This window comes from Sphaerodactylus townsendi, linkage group LG02 (genome assembly GCF_021028975.2).
Source record: "Sphaerodactylus townsendi isolate TG3544 linkage group LG02, MPM_Stown_v2.3, whole genome shotgun sequence".
NCBI classification, from domain to species: domain Eukaryota; kingdom Metazoa; phylum Chordata; class Lepidosauria; order Squamata; family Sphaerodactylidae; genus Sphaerodactylus; species Sphaerodactylus townsendi.
This window is the reverse complement of record NC_059426.1, coordinates 87,333,783-87,352,339: the sequence shown is the minus strand read 5'-3', so window position 1 is coordinate 87,352,339 and position 18,557 is coordinate 87,333,783. Positions and strand designations below refer to the sequence as shown.

Here is an 18,557-nt window from a genome sequence, read left to right as displayed (position 1 = left end):
ACAAATAAACAAAGAGCAATTGGCACACTATCAGGTTGCGAACACTGAACAAGAAATTCAGAATATAACAGGGATCTGTCCATAACAAAACTGAAGTCAAAATAACAACACTGGTATTCGAGAATGAGAAAGTTCTTAGACCTTATCCTGCCTCAATGTACATCCATTCCGCATCACTAACAACCGAGAAACTGGAGAAATAAAAGGCTGGAAAAAAAGAAATCCACCACAGGATTTCAATGCTTTATGGAAAACACTCTGAAAGTTCCCCTCATATAGAGCAAGTGATTCAGCTCACAGTGTTCCAAACCCAAGAATGTTCCTGACCCGCCACAAGGCTAAGACCAAGAGTGCACAGATGCCTTCAGGCAGCTCTGTCTTGATTCGTCTTAATCATTCATTTTTAAAAGATTACATCTTTGCAAGGCAACATTCACAATTCCATCCAAAGAAGTTTCCTGCTTAGGATTGCTCTCTAAGCCGCACAGCACATCGAAGTGGTTAAACTCAAATGGCTCTATCTCATTCATGAACCTTCTTCCAAAAATCCGTGGTCTTCTGCTAAGAAGCCGTTACACTTCTCCCTTCCTCATCTCCAGATAAATTCTTCTTATGTTCTGAAATAAAGCGTGCGCTCGCGTCCTCCTCTGTAATAAGAACTTTGCAGGCAAGCAGCCCATTTTCAGTTCAGCGCAACCCTCAGCCCTTTATTTGCCCCACGGGGAGCCCCAAGATAAGGAGCACCCCACGGAGCTCAACCTGGCGCATCTGGGCATACCTGTAAGGGATCCAGTCCGCCTGGTGCTTTGAAGTCATCGCTCGCCCAAGCAACTAGCAGCTGCGGCAGGGGGAGCCCCAATGGCCAGAGGGGGAGGAAAGGAAGCGGCTGATGAGCCCCCGGTCACAGCCCCCCACCGACCAGGGCACCATCCTCTATCCGGCCTGAGAAACGGCGGCGGCAAGAACATGGGGAGGGGTTATCCAAGCAGTGCTACTAAGGGCGGCGGTGGCATCTTGCCCGAGAGGGTCACGCAGCTGCATGAAGGGAGGAGGGAACCGGAGGCGATCCCCGCCGCTGGCCCTTCGAGCTGCAGCGGTTCGAGAGGCTGGGAAGACGGCTTGCAGCCGACAGGCGAAGCAGCTCCCGCCAAATGGGGAAGGAGCCGCTGCTGCTGCTGCTGCTGCTGCCCCGAGCCAGTTTCTTTGCTGTTATCTTTCTCAACCCCGCGTCTCAGCCAATCAGGGTCAGCACGGCTTGCTGTATATAACAGAGCAAAAGCGACGCCTTTGCCTCACCAGCGGCCAAGCGCGGTCATTGCGCCGCACTGCACTGCGCTGCTCCCACACAGGCCGTCCGCTCTCGAGCCGGTCCCTCCATCGCTGACCAACCCAGCCGCTCGCCCTTCGGCGGCCAATCTCCGCAGCCCTCCCGCCTCAACCCCCGCCCCGGCCGGCCGCGTGCCCGGGAATGAGTCGTGCCCCGCGTTGCATTTGCTTCCTCCCTCGCGTCCCGTCTGCCTGGTTGTGGGGCGATTGCTTTGCTGCTCTGACCGCTGACCGGCTTCCAAGGGAGGAAAGGCGGCTGGAAATGAACATAGAGGAAAGGAAGCAGCGTCAGTGCCCCAGATCATGTCTTGATAGAAGCATGGTTGAAATAGGCGCACGCGAAGCAGGCCGGGGGCGCGGGTTGTGACAATGACCAACTTGTAGCGCGCCAAACGTTGGCCGCTTTTACCGTGGCGAAAGGTTTCTTGGTGGGCCAAAATTCACCACGAAAACTGATGGCCCGAGAAAAGTTGTTAGTAATTGCACTTATAGCAGTGTTGGTGGGAACAAAAACCAATCCCTCCCCAACTTCCATCCGTTCTCCGTGTGGTAATGCTTGACTTCTAAAGTGACAGCACAGGCCTGGGGGTCGGGACAAACTAAATATGTATTTTCAAAGCAGAGTAGGAATTTGCAAGCAGCGATGTGGGCAAAAGAATACTTTTAATATTTTCTGAAATTGCTTTCTTTAATCATCTTGTAGATATTTTGTATTAGAGCAGGGGTCCCGACCCTTTTGAGTCTGTGTGCGCCTTTGGATTTCGGACGCAGGGGGTTGGGTGCAGCCACACAATGGCTGCCCCAGGAGCAGAACTACACAGGGAGAAAGGTAGTTTTGAAAACACGTTGGGAAAGAGAAACGAAGGACAATAAAAAGCATTGTGATGGAAACAGCTGCTGAAATGACATTATTTTGATCTGCACTGCCAATCTGAACTCCAGTTGCCACTCAGAGGCCTTGCTGGGCACAGCCCCCCCCCCCCCCCCCCCACAGTCTAAAAACTCTTGAGCATTAAGAAAGGTACCATGGCACCCATGGACACACCTGTGCTAAAGAGACAGATAGTAAATCTCTGGAACAAATCCTGCCTTTTAGGGATGTCAGTTGACAACTGATTCTTGACCAAAGCCTGGTTCTCAAAGATCAACTACATGTTAGATTTTTAAATACCTCCCATATTTTAAATTACTTTTTGATAAAGCTGTGATTGTTTTCCCTGATCCAGATAGACCTGATCTTGTCAGATCTCAGAAGCTAAGCAGAATCAACACTAGCTAGTATTTGAAAGGGAGACTAGGGCTCATTCCGCACACGCAGAATAATGCACTTTCAAGCTGCTTTCAGGGCTCTTTGAAGCTGTGCGGAATGGCAAAAACAGTTGTGAAAGCAGCTTGAAAGTGCATTATTTTGCGTGTGCGGAATGAGCCTAGGATTGTGGTGTGTCAGGCACCATTAAAAAAATTGCCTTATCAAGGGGGCGGGGATAAGAAATGTTCTATGTAAAATATTAGTATTTATGCTATGCTCCATCAAATAATTATTTGATTGCATCAGAAACTATTATCTTTGTAGAAACAAAGGCTGGTCCATGGGCCTCCTTTCCAAACAGGCTGTGACACTGTCAGAGCGGGAAGGGAAGTGAACTGCATTGCAGCTCCTGGTAACCATCACTGTTCAGCCACTGATGCGAGAAACAGCAGCTGTCAACTAAAGTGTTTCTTTAGTACACTGGAAGGGGGTAGAAGTTTTAGGAATCAAGCTGAGGCAGAGTCCTTTTAAAAGTGGCTGGATTTCTGGAAGGGGGGAGTATCTTGCTCCGCAGTCCAGGATTTTTCTGCTAACCCTTACAATTATGGCAGGCCTGTCACCACTCCCAATGCAAAGGCGGCCCTTCTCAGATGGCACTGAGGAATCTAACGACTTAAAAGAGCCCTAACAAATTACAAGAACACCATAACAAATTACAAGGACACTCTAACACATGCACCCCCCCTAGACTAGTTATAAACTACCTCCCAATAGCAGGGATTGCCAGGATATGAGCAGACAGTTGCATCCTTGCGATACAAACTGGCTCACTGATTAAGCTTGTGGCCAGCTGGGGGAGGCTGAACAAGGCAGTTCAGGTGGTGAAGAAAATCCTCCCCCCAAGATTGTTGCCACTAGGCACAAACGCACAATCTCTGAGGCTTCTTTTAAAAGTATCTTTCTATATCTGTGCCACAGAACAGTGCATGTTGTTCCAGGTTGCAGGGCAATGCCCGCATAAATCCACCAAATCCATTACCTAAAATGATGGTCTGTCCCTTTTCGAGCAGGGGGATTTATCGACAGCAAACTCTTGGCTTAGCAAAAGGTTGGGCAAGCTAAAGATCTTTGTTGTTGTCAGCTTTTGCAAGAGATCCACAGAAGAGCAAAATAAAGTTTAATAAATTTATTTAGGGATAATAATAGGGGTACACAAGCACACAATAATTAAAGCAGAACACACACACAGTCCTAGGATATAAGCAGGATAGATTTGGAATAGATGAAGGGAATTTGAGGAGTAAGAGTTACAGTCACCTGATCTTGTAGTGGAAAGGTCTGATGAACAGAACTGAGTGACCCATGCTAGCTTTGGTAGAAGAAAGAACAATGCGTTGGGGACAATGTCGACAGAGAGGTGCCCAGAGATGTTGAACAATGGCTACTAAAAGAGGAGGCTTTTTAATAGGGAAAAATGGACCCTCAGGGTTACACAGGAAAAAGGGGAGTCTTGCCTTTCTGGGGAAAGCTAAGCTGAAAATGCCCAGAGGTGGGCAGAGTGCTGAGTCAATCATAACTATAAAACAATGGCCATGTAAATAAGGTCCTTGTTAGAGCTATATTAGTCAGAGGAAGAAGTTTTAGGTTAATACAGGAACACTTTGGGCAAACACATTGACTTTGTCCTTTGTCTTCACAGGGTGGATAGTCCAGGTCTGGAGATGCGAGCGCTTTCCAATGCAGGGGCACTGTTTTCTCTTAATCCCTTTAGGAAGGATGTGAGATAGTTACTTGTATTGCAGATATTGGGTGAGGGCAAGTTTTTCCCGTTATCCCCACCTTTTTGCTGTGTTTTTTGCTGTGTCTTTTTGCTGTGTTTTTAAAACCAGCCGCAGCTATAGTGCTATAGTGTTTTGAGTATAAAAAGACTATAGTGATATGCCTATTACTGATGTTTTTTAAAACCGAAAAGCACACCATGGTGGGTGGGGTACCAGGTGCCAGAGGAAATAGGTAGGAAATGGTGCTGGATATGGGGGTGCAGAAATCTACATCTTCTCATTCCACACTACCTGCTTCGATTGTAATAAAATAGGTGCAAAATGATAGTACCAAAGCAGGTTTGAAAATTACTAAATGGTACCAGGGAAACCCTAGAACGTGGAAGATTGTGCAGAGATGTCCAGTGGAAGGCCAACCCCCCCCCCCTTCACTACTACATGGAAGTGCAGAGCAATAGCTTCATGTGGAAGCAACCATGGAGTGCGGGCTTCTGCAATTGCTGCTGTTGCAGCCAAGTAGCCAAGTAGCAAGCTCTCCCAAGGCTTCAGCAGCTGCCCGCCAATGCTGACCTCTAGCACTATGAAACCGTCATTTCCCCAAGGACTTACAAATTGTAGCCATTATGTCACAAGAAAACTATTTTCTTTTGCTGCAGCAGGTTTACATAAATGCTTGCATGGCACTCACTGTTTTAAACTTGCCTGTTTCAGAGAATTACTTGAGATATTTAGAGATGGACACTCTCAGGATTTGTGATTATATCAGAAGAATGTGAAGTGCCAAAGCCTATTTGATGAATGTGTACACAGTCACTAGAACAGTCTCTCTGATCCTTTGAGCTATTTGAATTGGTGGAAATGTTTGCATTGTTTTAATAGCAGGAGACTTTTATTTACAAAAAAAATAAAAGTAATGTGCAGAACAAGTGGGTTTTTGAACTGAAAATCTAGGACATCTCTCAAACAGAAGTCTGGCAGCACATTATTTTCACATTAGGAGGAACAAAATTCAGAAGTATTCCTAGAACAAAGTAAATGGTAGGATTATCAGAAAGGGGGAAGCTGAGAACTTCTTCCTCTTACAAGCATTTTTTATTTTACACTGATTCCATTTCTCTCCACCCCACCCCACCCTTCTTGCTAACATTTTCCCTTCTGATTCCTGCTCATTTTGGGCCATGATATTTCTTATGCTGGGATATTCATGATTAATTATTCATGATTAATCACCCAATTTGTTTCTTTTTTCCTTCTTTTGAAAAAATAAAGCTGAGGAAGAAGTTGCTAATATGGTTAGAGGAGTAGGGATTTAGGTCATTTACAGTGCAACTGGGGGTGGGGGGGGAGGGAGCCACACTGGAAGTGTTGTGGTTCCTGCTCCCAAATCAGTGACAGTGGCACTGGCTAAATGGTCATGGATGCAGATGCAAGGGCACATCCTCCATGCAAGGGAGGCACACAGCAGCACAACACCCAGGCACTGTGGAAACCTCAATGCTGAACCTTCTCTGGTGCCGGAACCCGTGCTGATGCTGGTGGGGGTGTTCCAGAGGTAGGGACAACTTTAGTTGGTTTCCTGTGGACTTTCAGTCTGGTAATGCCCCCTTTTGCCAGCTGGACTTATGCTGGCAAAAAGGCTGTCACCACCCTTGGGCTACATAGGGGGATTTGCAGGGTAGCCGGGGATTTCTGGCATTTTAGTTGCTTCCCATGCCTCCTGAAATCTTTTTGGAGGTGCAGCACTGTCCTCGGCAGTTGCAAAACTACCCCCTGGCTGGGCTGCCTTCTTTTCCTCAAGTTGCTATTTGTTCCATGTAGGAAATTTACTTCTAGAGTTTTGTGTATATTTACTATACATTTATCCATAGCTTCTTATTACCTATCAACACTTTTATCCTTTGCCTTGTTCTCAGTTCCTCTCATTGCTCCTCCTCAATCAGGTTCAGGACCTCATTTTCAAGTGCTTTCTCTGCAAGGGAAATTTTCCTTTGGACAAAGTCTTACTTTCCTCTAAAGTCTGGGTTGGCCTGGATCAGACTGCTGAGGCACTCACTGTGATCAGACTGTTGCGTTTTGTCTTGTGTACTTATATTAATAAGGTAGGCAGTCTGAATTTGTCCATGCTTGTCTGCACAGTATTCACATTCTTATAAGCTACAATAAGACTAGTTCTTCACATGACCATCTGCACCAGAGGTTCTCCAGATTTTGACAATTGTGATAAGCTTCCTTGCTCAAATAAAAATATAGTAATGGTGGTGATAGCTTCTTTTCTATTAATTAATTAATTTATTTGTTTGTTTGTTTATTTATATCCCCCATATCTCCGAAGACTCAAGGCGACTCACAACAATCATACATAACAAATATAATAAACAGTGATGGGATCCAAAAATTTTAATAACAGGTTCCAATGGTGGTGGGATTCAAACAGTGGTGCCACTGCACACACACACCTCCAGTCCCTATTGGGCAGGGAGGTTGCTTTAGTAACCCCTTCTCGGCACTCAGAAAAAAACCGCTTCTAGAGAAGTGGTGACAACTGGTTGGATCCCACCTCTGATAATAAACATATAAAACATTTTAAAGCATCATAAATAACATAGTTTAAAAACAACAATTACAAAACAGATGTTGTAAAAAATGAAGCAAAACGAGGTAGCACAGAAAGAAACAGATTCACACACCATAACCAAAATGAGAACAAGCCAGCCGGCACCATCAAGTCCTCTCAGCCTCCGAAACGGGGGGGGGGGGGGGGGGAGGAAGGAGAGAGGGGTGAGTTAGTTGAACTCTTAAGTTGCCATCTATCTTTTTAATGACTATTTGTCAAATTTTATTAGTTAGAATGTGGTAGGCGTTTTATAGTTTTAATGCTGAATACCACATTTATTGTTTTATTGTGTTTTACTTGTTACCCACCCTGAGCCCTTTAGGAAAGGGCAGGATAGAAATGCGAAAAATAAATAAATAATTTTTAAATAAATAAATAAATTTTAGTAAGAAAAGGGATGTCCAGTTGGCTCAGCAGAAAAGGTCCAGCGGAACAACTCTGTTTTACAGGCCCTACAGAACTAAAACAGACTTGGCAGGATGCGGATGTCACCAGGAAGAGTGTTCTACTTGGCCAGGGCCGTGAAAGCCCTGGCCTGTGTCAAAGCCAGCCAAACATCCCTATAAGTAGAGACATGGAGAACCTTCTCAATGCTTAGCAGTAGTACAATTAAGATAGCCAACCTCAATGTGGGGCCTGGAGCTCTTTGGAATTACAGCTGATCACTAGACTAAAGATCAGTTTGCTGGAAGAAAGTGGCATTGGAAGGTAGACTTTATGGCCATGGTGGCGAAACTATGGCAATGCTGGCAAGGGCTGATGGGAATTGTAGTCCATGAACATCTGGAGTGCCATAGGTTCACCATCACTGCTCTATGGCATCACATCCCTGCTGAGCTCTCTTCTCTCTCCAAGTCCACCCTCCTCAGGCTCTGCCCCTCAAATTTCTAAAAATTGGCAACTTTAAGTACAACCTTAAGTTCACGCTTTATGGAGAACTATGCAAAACAGTCTGAACAAGCAGCTTCAAAAAAGTTCAGATGCTCCAGAGTCAGTAATCAATATAAAACTTTTTCATAAGACAGATTTCATACAAACTTTTATGGGATTGCACAAAGCAGAACTAAAGGGCAACATATGGGGGTACAGGAGGGCATTTAGCCCTTCCTGGAGGGGATATGATAACATCTAAAGGAGCAAGAAAATAGATTGGAAATGTTTGTTAATTGAGTGGACAAAGAATGGTGATTAAAGTGCTTTAAATTTATGCAAAATGTTGGTGTTGTTTCACATTGTGGGAAAAAAACCTGATGCAAGTTGAGAAAATAAAGGCAGATACTGTATATACACGAGTATAAGTTGACCTGAATATAAGTCGAGGTACCTAATTTTGCCCCCCAAAACTGGGAAAACTTATTGACTCGAGTATAAGTCTAGGGTGGGAAATGCAACAGCTATGGCAGGGAGGGGGCTGGCAGGGCTGGCAACCGGCTTTGGCAAGACTTGAGTATAAGTTGAGGAGGGCTTTTTCAGCACCAAAAAATGTGCTGAAAAAGTTGACTTATATTCGAGTATATACGGTAGTATAAGTATAGAATAAGTATATTGCAAACAGAATTTCAGATACCTATACCAGTTTAATTCCCAAGTTTAGTTTATGTTTTTAGCATGCTTATGCCTACTATTACAATTTATGAAACAAATTATATTTTGTTCATTTTTTTGAAAACCAAGGGTATCATTCATTGTAACTTTAATGATGAAGAACAAGTTAATATATCAATTCCCTATTCTTGAAAATTGCATTTCCCCTCTCAAATACTGTATCAACGGTTTTCTGAACTATTGTTTCTAATGTGTCATCCATGCAAACTGTCTGGATTTTGTGATCTAATTGTTCAAAACACCTGCATGTCTTAAAATCAAAACACTTCTGCCTATCAGCGGACACTAACGAACATCAAAGCACTGATCTCTGCTGTCAGAATAATCTAGATAGGATTTCATGTGAAGAATTTATACTGGTTTACTTTAATGACAAATTTAGAGCCTAGTCCTTTAATACAGGATTACTCTGAAATAGTATAACCTTGATCGATGATAAATATTAACTGATACTTGGAAATCAAAGTATTTTAAAGCATGATACTTTTATAGCTCATCCATATTTCTATGAATTATTTTCTTAGTATAACCTTTGCTTCATTATTTTGAAGTTGACCCAAAGCTTGGGTGAACCTGTGCTGCGGTTCTAAGCATTTTCTGTATACCTACCGTCCTCTGCTAATTAGAGCTTAATCTAATTCAAATTCCTATTTCATTTGCATTAATAATTCTCTCCCATTTCAGTTCTGCATTTTAGTAGACTGAAATCATGAAGCACAACCCAAATTATCCAAAGTGTACTTTGGATAATACGTGGCCAGTTCAATCCACAGCCCCGGATGGCCAGGGACAGAGCCAAGTCATGGTGTAACTGGCTGATTGTGGCCAGCAGTGGTACTGATGCAGTGCCCAGCACTATATCCAGACATCCCAGAGGATCTATTAAGTATTTCTACATAGGAGTTTTCAGGGGAAAATCCTTATGTACAAAAAACTTCCTCTTAAATATACATAGATCATGTATAGGACAATCACTTGTTAGTAGCTTCCCTACTCCTGATGCAGAAAATTCATTATATTTGTAATTAGGAGGAAATGGCCACATGAAATATTTCACTTGTTAAAGCATAAAGTTTGTGATGAATCTGTAGCACTCTGCCTCCCATTGCCATTTTCAAGTAATGATATGCCATTGTTAGGTGCTTGGCCAATATCTGTATCAGGACGTGCAATTATTATTGGTTGATTTCACAGCTGCCATTTCTTTAGCTGCTTGTTAGCCATCATTACAATTCGAGCCTCACCCAGAGGCCTAGGAAGTTGTAATGTATCAACATAGTATTTGTGTGGACCCCAGTAGGGCTGCCTTCTGAATCTGACAGATATTAATTTTGTCAATTTGAAGATGTTTCAAGTGTTTTCGGGATTTAATCAACTCCCACATTATATGTATTCTGTATATCAAAAATGATCAGATGGGTATACACTTTTATGACTAAATGGAGTTACTGATTATTTAGGATTCTAATAGGATGGCAATATTGTATGGACATTGTTTAAAATGTTTATAGAATAAGCCAGTGATGGCGAACCTTTTCGAGACCAAGTGCCCAGATTGCAACCCAAAACCCACTTATTTATCGCAAAGTGCCAACACAGCAATTTAACCTGAATACTGAGGTTTTAGTTTAGAAAAAATGGTTGGCTTCAAGGCGTATGTTACTCGGGAGTAAGCTTGTTGGTAGTTGGTGACTTTGCTTTGAAGCAACCATGCAACTCTTCCAACCTGTGAATCATGACCCTAGGAGGATTTACTCAGTAGCAAGCCCCATTGCCAGCAACCGATCTTACTCCCAAGTAAAGGATCACACTTTAGTTCTTCGCATGAAAATCAGTGGGGTTTAACAGCGCTTACCAAGGTTACCTACATTGCTTCCCCAAAACTAGGTCTTAGGTTTAATGCTAATAGAATCCAGCGGCCCAGGCCAGCCTAGATGTGTGTGGGCCCACACATGCGTGTGCCCACAGAGAGGGCTCTGAGTGCCACCTCTGGCACCCATGCCATAAGTTCGCCATCACTGGAATAAGCTATGCTAGTCCACTGGGGAATTAGAATTTTGCCTAAAATATACAGAAACTTGACTGATAGGTACAATATAAGACACAGTACTGAGTGATTCTCTACATTTGCTTTTTGAATAATTTAAACAATGCATCCTATTTTGTTTCTGAATCTACTGTACAACAGATTTGGCTCATTACACTTGAAGAATTATACACAATAATACTAACAACTTGTTCACAAAAGAGGCAATTATGTGCAACAGTAAGTAGGCTTTTAACACTATTTAAGTGAAACAAAGTCATCAAATGTAATTGAAAACATAGGCAACATTAATTTTCCCAAGCTTTTAATTTCTCCCTTTCTGTGGAAACTGGAGTAATAAACTCACTAACCTGAAGTCTGAAACACTTTTGACTACATGGTCCAGGGCAGGGATCCCAAATGTAGTGCCTGTGAGGGCCATGGTGCCTGCCAACACCTTTCCTGCTGCCCACCAAGAATTCTTAGAAAGTGTATGGGGCCACGCAGGCCTTTTGCGTAGCAAGGCTTGTGATTGGCCATGGAAATTTGATTTTCTGTGCAGATTTTTAAACAGTTGTTTTTGCCAGCAGCTGCTGCCACAGCATGAGGATCTTCACTATGTGACTGAAGGCAAGCTACGCAATCATTTCATGGCTGTATCCACCATGGTGTGTCAAAATTCCAGAGATGCCCACAGGCTAAAAAAAAGGTTGGGGACCCCTGCTCTAGGGTCTGCCACATCATGATGCTGACTAGTAATCTATACCTCCTTCCTATTTAATTTTTGTATTTTTCATATTTATTCTCCCCTTTCAAATTTATTCTCCTCTCTCACATTTGAAAGGGAAAAAAGGAACTAGCAAAAGAGGAAGATAATTCCAGTTGGTCACAGCAGGGCACTAAAGGAGTCTTGCTGTTTCTCCTTCTGTTGTCAGAGTAATAAGCTACTGGCTACTGGCTATTGATAAGCTCCGTGTAGAGATGAGAGGGGCTAAGTGACAGTGCCAGATCCTAGCAAGCTCCTACAGTTGCCCTTTGGCCCATTCCACACGGGCCTGGCAAGCGGGGGTGCACTAGCATACTCGATGCCAGTGCACCTATTAGGGCCGTTCTCACGTTGACCTGTGAACGGCCCCGGTGCCCCTGGGCCGCCTTCGCACAGGGCTCGCCAGCACAGATCCCCTCTTATCTCCACTCAGCTGCCATTGCCCTTCAGAGGCCAGGGGACACCCCCCCCCCATGGCCATGGCGACTCCTCCAGGGTCAGAGGCCAGGAGGTGTGTCCCCTGTCTGCAGGGTGACAGCAGCTGAGAGAAGAGCCAAATCCCCACCTAGATCAAACCAAGTTTGAAAATAAACTGCACCTTTTCATTGAGGTATCAACCTCCCCACCGCAGCATGTTTCCAGTGAAGACATCTAGGCCTATCTTGGATTCAAGAGATGTAACAAACTGGGATGAATCCTTGTTTGTCAATCAGGCAGTGGGGAATTCTTCCTGAATACTTGATATTTCATGTGAGTATCACGTGATTAATTGACCATGGGAAATCGGCCACTGAGTCCCTGCTGAGACAGTTGATTTGTGTACTGCATGTTTGCCAACGCATCATCTTGCACCATGGACATTCTGAGGCTCCAAGTAACGACCTTCCCCATCTACATGTTCACTCTGTGCCCAGACAGATGCTGGTGAAATTTCTTTGTTTCAACAAGTATCACTGAAAGTACCTTTGTGACTTTGGATGTTTCATGCAAGACTGTCCTTGCAAATGTAACTGCTTACCCTTTTTACAGCACTGATGTCCTATTTCTGACATATCAATGGCCCTTTTGGGTTATGTTACTTGAAAATGAGGGAATTTGCAATAATTTCCTTTAGCTTTTAGAAAGTTTTATTATGATGCTGTGTCCCTTCTTGTAGTAGTGCACCGCTGACCCAGCAGCACCGTGGTCGAGCGCTGGAACACCTACGCTCCTACGGCCTTCTGGTCGCGATCAATGCCCCCACTCCCTCATGCCCCTAAGTGAGTCCACGGGTCGCCAATGAACTGTCTGGCTCAGTCACCGGGCGCAGGGACAATGGTCTTGCCCCCAGGTGAGGATTAGGCTCAGACGCTTACGCTCCTCTCCAAGACGTAGCGCCAGGGTGGAGATCATACCGCATCACATGATGATCTCCCGACTCTCCCCGGGCTCTCCCCGAACTCCCCTCCTCGCTCTCCCTCCTACACGCCCGATAGAATGACAATACAAAGGTGCCAGGAACCAGCCATCGCGGGAGACTTCGGGCTAGGAACACGGAGTCTCCAGCGCTTGGCCGCTGCTGGCGATCTCCACCAGATGTTATCTCCGCGTCTCGTCTCGTTCTTACGCTGACCACGTGGGTCGACTACACCTTCTCATATGAAATCGCAGTTTGTTGTTTGTCTCAGGATTTCAGACATCTCATTCCTTTTTTGGAAATATTCCTAGGATCCTGGACATCCCTCTTCTGCTAGTTTAGAAACATGCCCACGGTTCCTTCCACTCTTTCCAAGCCTGGAACCTTTTGTTTTTCATTGAAGTTTATAGTCATATAATTATAGTCAGAATTTTTATTTGAATTTACATTTTGAATTATTGGCATTGGACCTTTGCCAGACCTGCACGTGCAAAATGCTTAAAGCTGTCACAACTGACAATTTTTCCATATGCTTTGAACACATTTTCTCTCCCCAGTACTCCATAGTGTTCACTGTTATTTTATGTGCTTTCTCTCTATTTCTGTAGACTATGTGAGCAAGCTGCACTATCTTTCCAGGACTTTAATGCTGATTTTGAACACCACAGCTGCCTTGTCAAATCTACAAGCTTTGCTCTGCTTTCACCAGCTTTCCTGAGCGACCTCTCCTGTACTCTCATATCCTGGATTCCCCACATTATCTTGTTCTTTATCAATTAATCTTTAATATCTTCAAAACTGCCACTGGCTGCTGGCAATTTTAAATGGATGCATTACTCATCAGCTGCTTCCCCTGTTACTTGGTCTTGGGTGAAAAATAGATCTTTCCACTGTTTCATTCTTTCTGGGGTTGCTGCCCGTTAAAACAGCCTGTAATTGAAGCCAGGCTATGCTGTGTGGGGGAATGTTTTCACACAATGCCTCACTTATGTGTCTCTTTCTCCAATCAAGTACAAAAACCATTTCATTTCCACAGCCTCCTCTTTATCTGCCATTGCAATACCCACATTCAAATTGAACTGCTCTTTCCAAGTCTCCCATCTGTGAGCTAAATTCTATGTTTAATATCCCTGGGTAGTTTCAGGCTACCCACCCCCCACCGAAGGTTGCTATTCACAGGTTAGTCTTCTTTCTTAATGTGGTTCCACACTAGCCACTGATTCTATGATGGATGTTACTTGTTTATGTTGTTTAAAGGGACAAGTTAGGTTATATAATTAGCACCCCATCACATCCCATTATTTTCCATGTTATATTTCCATATTTTTTTCAAAATCAAAAATTTAGAATGCAGATACAGTGCCAGACTGACTTGTCATTAAAGGGCTATTGACATTTCTCAGGATTAAATTGTCTCCCTTTTCTTTACTTTCCCAGCTAAGTAAGTTCTGCTGTTCTTCTTTGGCATTCATAATTCAATGGAACATTGAGAACTCTTATTTGGTATGGAGAGAGTTTTAGTCACTTTCTGTTTGTGTAGTCTTCCTCCTCTAAGGTCAGAAGATGTGTCACTGATAACTGGTTCCTCCGAGACAGAAGCAGCTCCAGATTTTGGAGGATTCCCTCTAGTAGCTATTCTGTACAGTACACACATCCTTTAATGCACTTTTGCATTTCTCTTCAATGCTAGAAGAGTTAAAAGCGGCACAAGAGGGTTGCACTCTGTTTCTTCTAACAAGTCTTTGGCAAGAATATGGGAAAACACCCCAAAGACCTCTGTGACATCACATTGCATCGCTGAGATTAGGATATGGACAAACTTTCATTTTCTGAAAGAAGAGGCACCAAGGTAGGTTATGGAATGATACGCCTCTGTGTTCTTTTGAGCAGAGGGCTACCAGATCTCTCACTGTCCTGTGTGCATCCAGGGTCTTTAGGCAGGAAAGGGCCACCAGGCATGAACAGCACACTGTATTGGAGCTGTTGATCCCACAACAGCCAGGACTAAACTGAGGCTTGTTAGAGGAGTAGGTGACTGCCACTGTAACAGTGGCCTGGAATCTGCAGGCGCTCACAGCTGGGCCATGCCCAATATCCTGCAATCTTCTACTGAACTCAGTGGAAGGGGAGCGGGAGCAAGTTCAGTCTAATATACTCTACTAGTCTAACTTATATACATACATATATGTATGTATATAAGTTAGACTAGTAGAGTGGATAGTTGTTATAAACTGCTGTTAGGTGTACCTGGCCTTTATTATGGGAGGGGATGGCAGCGGCGGGGTAGTACGCGGGAGCCAGGAGATCCCAGTAGTATGGGGACGGGGTAGATATGGCGGTAGGAGGGGGCCATATGAGAGAAGGGGGAGGAGATGCATTTATGCTCGGCCCCCTTCTGGCCTCCGGCCTATCCCGAGGGATGCGGGCAGAAGGGCTCAGGTACACTCTGCTTCGAGCCTGGTGTTGATTAATGCCAGGTCCATCAACAATAAGACCGCGACGCTCCGAGATTTTCTCGGGGCGCAACAGGTGGACCTGGCCTGTATCACCGAGACCTGGGTGCGAGAAGGTGAGACGGTCGCTCTAAACGAAGTCTCACCCCCGGGTTTCGCGTGTGTCCACCAGCCTCGAACACAGGGCCGGGGGGGAGGCGTGGCAATGTTCATCCGGGATGCCATCGCCTTCAGGGCAGCCCCTGCCCCTCAAATTCCTGGGTTTGAATGTGCTGGTTTGGAGTGGTTGTCAGGGGAGAGGTTGGCCGTCTTCCTGGTGTACCGGTCGCCTAGCGCACCCGGCGACGGCCTGCCACGGCTGCTGGAGGCGGTGGCTGAGTGGGCGTTGCACTTCCCCCGACTTATTGTCTTGGGGGACTTCAACGTCCATGTGGACGCCGCCTCATGCCCAGCAGCAGTGGACCTGGTGTCATCCATGGCGACGCTGGGACTCTCCCTATTAAACACCGGCGCCACCCATGAAGCCGGTCACACTTTAGACCTGGTCTTTGGGGCAGGAGTGGATATGGCGGTATCCTCTGTTAACAGAGTGCCATGGTCCGACCATTTTGCCCTGAAGGTCCGGATGGATCGGCCGCGCCAACCCCGTCTAGGCGACGGACTCATTTTTGTCCGCCCGCGGAGACTTATGGAACCGATCGGGTTCCTGAATGCCCTGCGGGACCCTGAGCCCTCTGGCACCCTCGATGAGCAGGTGGTGGACTGGAATTCCAGGCTCTCCGATGCCATCGAGGAAATTGCTCCCAAGCGCCCTCTGCGCCCCCGTTCACGGCAGGCTCCTTGGTATACTGGGGAGCTGCGTCAGATGAAGCGGGAACTCAGACGGCTAGAGCGAGCATGGAGGAAGTCTCGCGACGGAGCGGCACGAACAACCTATAGGACGTTTATGAAGGCCTATGAGTTGGCGATAAGAAGAAGAAGAAGAGTTTGGATTTATATCCCCCCTTTCTCTCCTGCAGGAGACTCAAAGGGGCTGACAATCTCCTTGCCCTTCCCCCCTCACAACAAACACCCTGCGAGGTGGGCGGGGCTGAGAGAGCTCCGAGAAGCTGTGACTAGCCCAAGGTCACCCAGCTGGCGTGTGTGGGAGTGTACAGGCTAATCTGAATTCCCCAGATAAGCCTCCACAGCTCAGGCGGCAGAGCTGGGAATCAAACCCGGTTCCTCCAGATTAGATACACGAGCTCTTAACCTCCTACGCCACTGCTGGCGTAGTGCTTATTTTTCATCCTCCCTCGCATCTGCAAGCTCTCGCCCGGCACAATTATTTCGGACCGTTCGGTCCCTCACCTCTTTGGTGGAGGGATCTACAAATTCTCAATTGGCTATTGGCTGTGAGGCATTTCAGAGCTTTTTTGCAGACAAAATCGTGTCGCTCCGCCGGGACCTTCCAGCCACATTTGATACAGTAAGAGAACTCGAGGCTCCTTCGCCGTCTTCAGGTCCAAGCTTGGACCGGTTTTCCCTGCTCCGCGAGTCCGATGTTGACAGGGTCCTAGCTGCTGTTAGACCTACTACCTGTCCTCTGGATCCGTGCCCCTCCTGGCTAATAAAAGCTTGCCGGGAGGAGTTACGACCCCACCTGTTGAAAATAGTCAACTGCTCCCTTGAGCAAGGAGTGTTTCCGGGTGGGTTGAAGGAGGCAGTGGTCCGCCCACTCTTGAAAAGACCATCCTTAGATCCTGGTGATCTGGCCAATTACCGCCCCGTTTCGAATCTTTCGTTTCTGGGGAAGGTAATTGAGAGAGTGGTGTTGGAGCAGCTTCAGGGTTTCCTGGAGGACACATCGGCGCTCGATCCCTTCCTTCCAGTCCAAGCTTCCAGCAGGACATGGGACGGAGACCGTCCTCATCGCCATCACAGACACACTCCGCATGCAGCTAGACCGGGGCGGATCGGCGCTGCTGATTTTATTAGATCTTACAGCAGCGTTTGATATGGTCGATCACGACCTTTTGATCCACCGCCTGGCCACCTCTGGAGTGCGGGGCACTGTCCGTCAGTGGATTGCCTCGTTTCTCGAGGGTCGGGTGAGCAGGTATGGTGCGGGGAGGAGGCCTCCCATAGGGCTCCACTTAGTTGTGGGGTCCCCCAGGGGGCCTTGCTTTCCCCGCTCTTATTTAACATCTACATGCGACCCCTCGCTCAGCTGGTGCGGAGTTTTGGGCTGGGTTGTCACCAATATGCGGATGACACCCAGCTCATTCTGTTGATGGGGGGGGGCGGCCTCTGCCCCTGTTGCTCTACAGCACTGTTTGGAGTCGGTAGCTGGTTGGTTGAGGCAGAGCAGGTTAAAACTTAATCCAACGAAGACGGAGGTCCTCTGGCTGGGCCGGGGGGAGAGACCAGGGGAATTCCGGCCGCCGGTCTTGGAGGGGGTTGAGTTGACCCTGGCATCGTCGGCCTGATGCCTGGGGGTCCGCCTGGACTCTTCATTATCAATGGAGGGCCAGGTGGCCCATGTTACCCGGGTTGCGTTCTTCCACCTCCGCCAGGCCCGGCGGCTGGCTCCCTATCTCTCCCAGTCCGACTTGGCCACTGTGATCCATGCGACGGTCACCTCGAGGCTGGATTACTGTAACTCGCTCTACGCGGGCCTTCCCTTGCGACTGATCCGGAAGTTGAAGCTGGTCCAGAATGCGGCAGCCCGGCTTTTGACAGGTGGTGGCTATTCAGATCACATCACCCCTGTGCTGCGCTGTCTGCACTGGCTCCCAGTGGAGTTCCGGATCGTCTTCAAGGTGTTGGTGATGACCTTTAAGGCCTTACGCAGCATGGGGCCCTCATACCTACGGGACCGCATCACCCCCTATGTCCCAAATAGGCCGCCATGCCATCGCAGCTTACAGAGCTACTGGAGATCCCTGGCTCCCGCGACATGGTGCGGCTGGCCTCGACCCTGCCAGGGCCTTTACGCCCTGGCCCCTGCCTGGTGGAATGCTCTACCTCCAGTTGTCCGCGGGACCTTGGTGAGTTCCGCAGGGCCTGTAAGACTGAGCTATTCCACCGGGCCTTTGGGGGGGCTGGCCGCGGTTTTATCACCCCCCACTGAAGCTGTCGGTTACCATCTAGTCGGGCCCTGGCTTCCATCTTGGGTCGACTTACCCCCTCCCTTTATTGGCCTGTGGATCGGGCGCTTGATATTTTGATATTTTGATATCTTGATATTTTAATTAATATACAATCGAAGCTGTATTAAGTTTTATAGTTTTAAGTCTTATATTTTAATGAATTGAGTTGCACCTTTGTATTGATATGTTTTACTGATTGCTGTTGAATGT

At 46.5% G+C, this 18,557-nt stretch overlaps 1 protein-coding gene across 4 annotated transcripts in view; it reads right to left on the bottom strand.

Annotated features, from left to right (window-relative positions):
- TUB (TUB bipartite transcription factor) overlaps positions 1-18,557 on the bottom strand; it is a 172,764-nt gene that overhangs the window by 86,263 nt on the left and 67,944 nt on the right. The window contains exon 1 of one of the 4 annotated variants that reach the window (XM_048485285.1): positions 779-1,222. The exons of the other annotated variants lie outside the window; for them this stretch is intronic. Within the exon in view, the coding sequence (XP_048341242.1) occupies positions 779-816 (38 nt within the window). The 5' untranslated portion in view covers positions 817-1,222. Of the gene's footprint in view, positions 1-778; positions 1,223-18,557 lie in introns of those variants that run through there. 4 annotated transcript variants of the gene reach the window in all.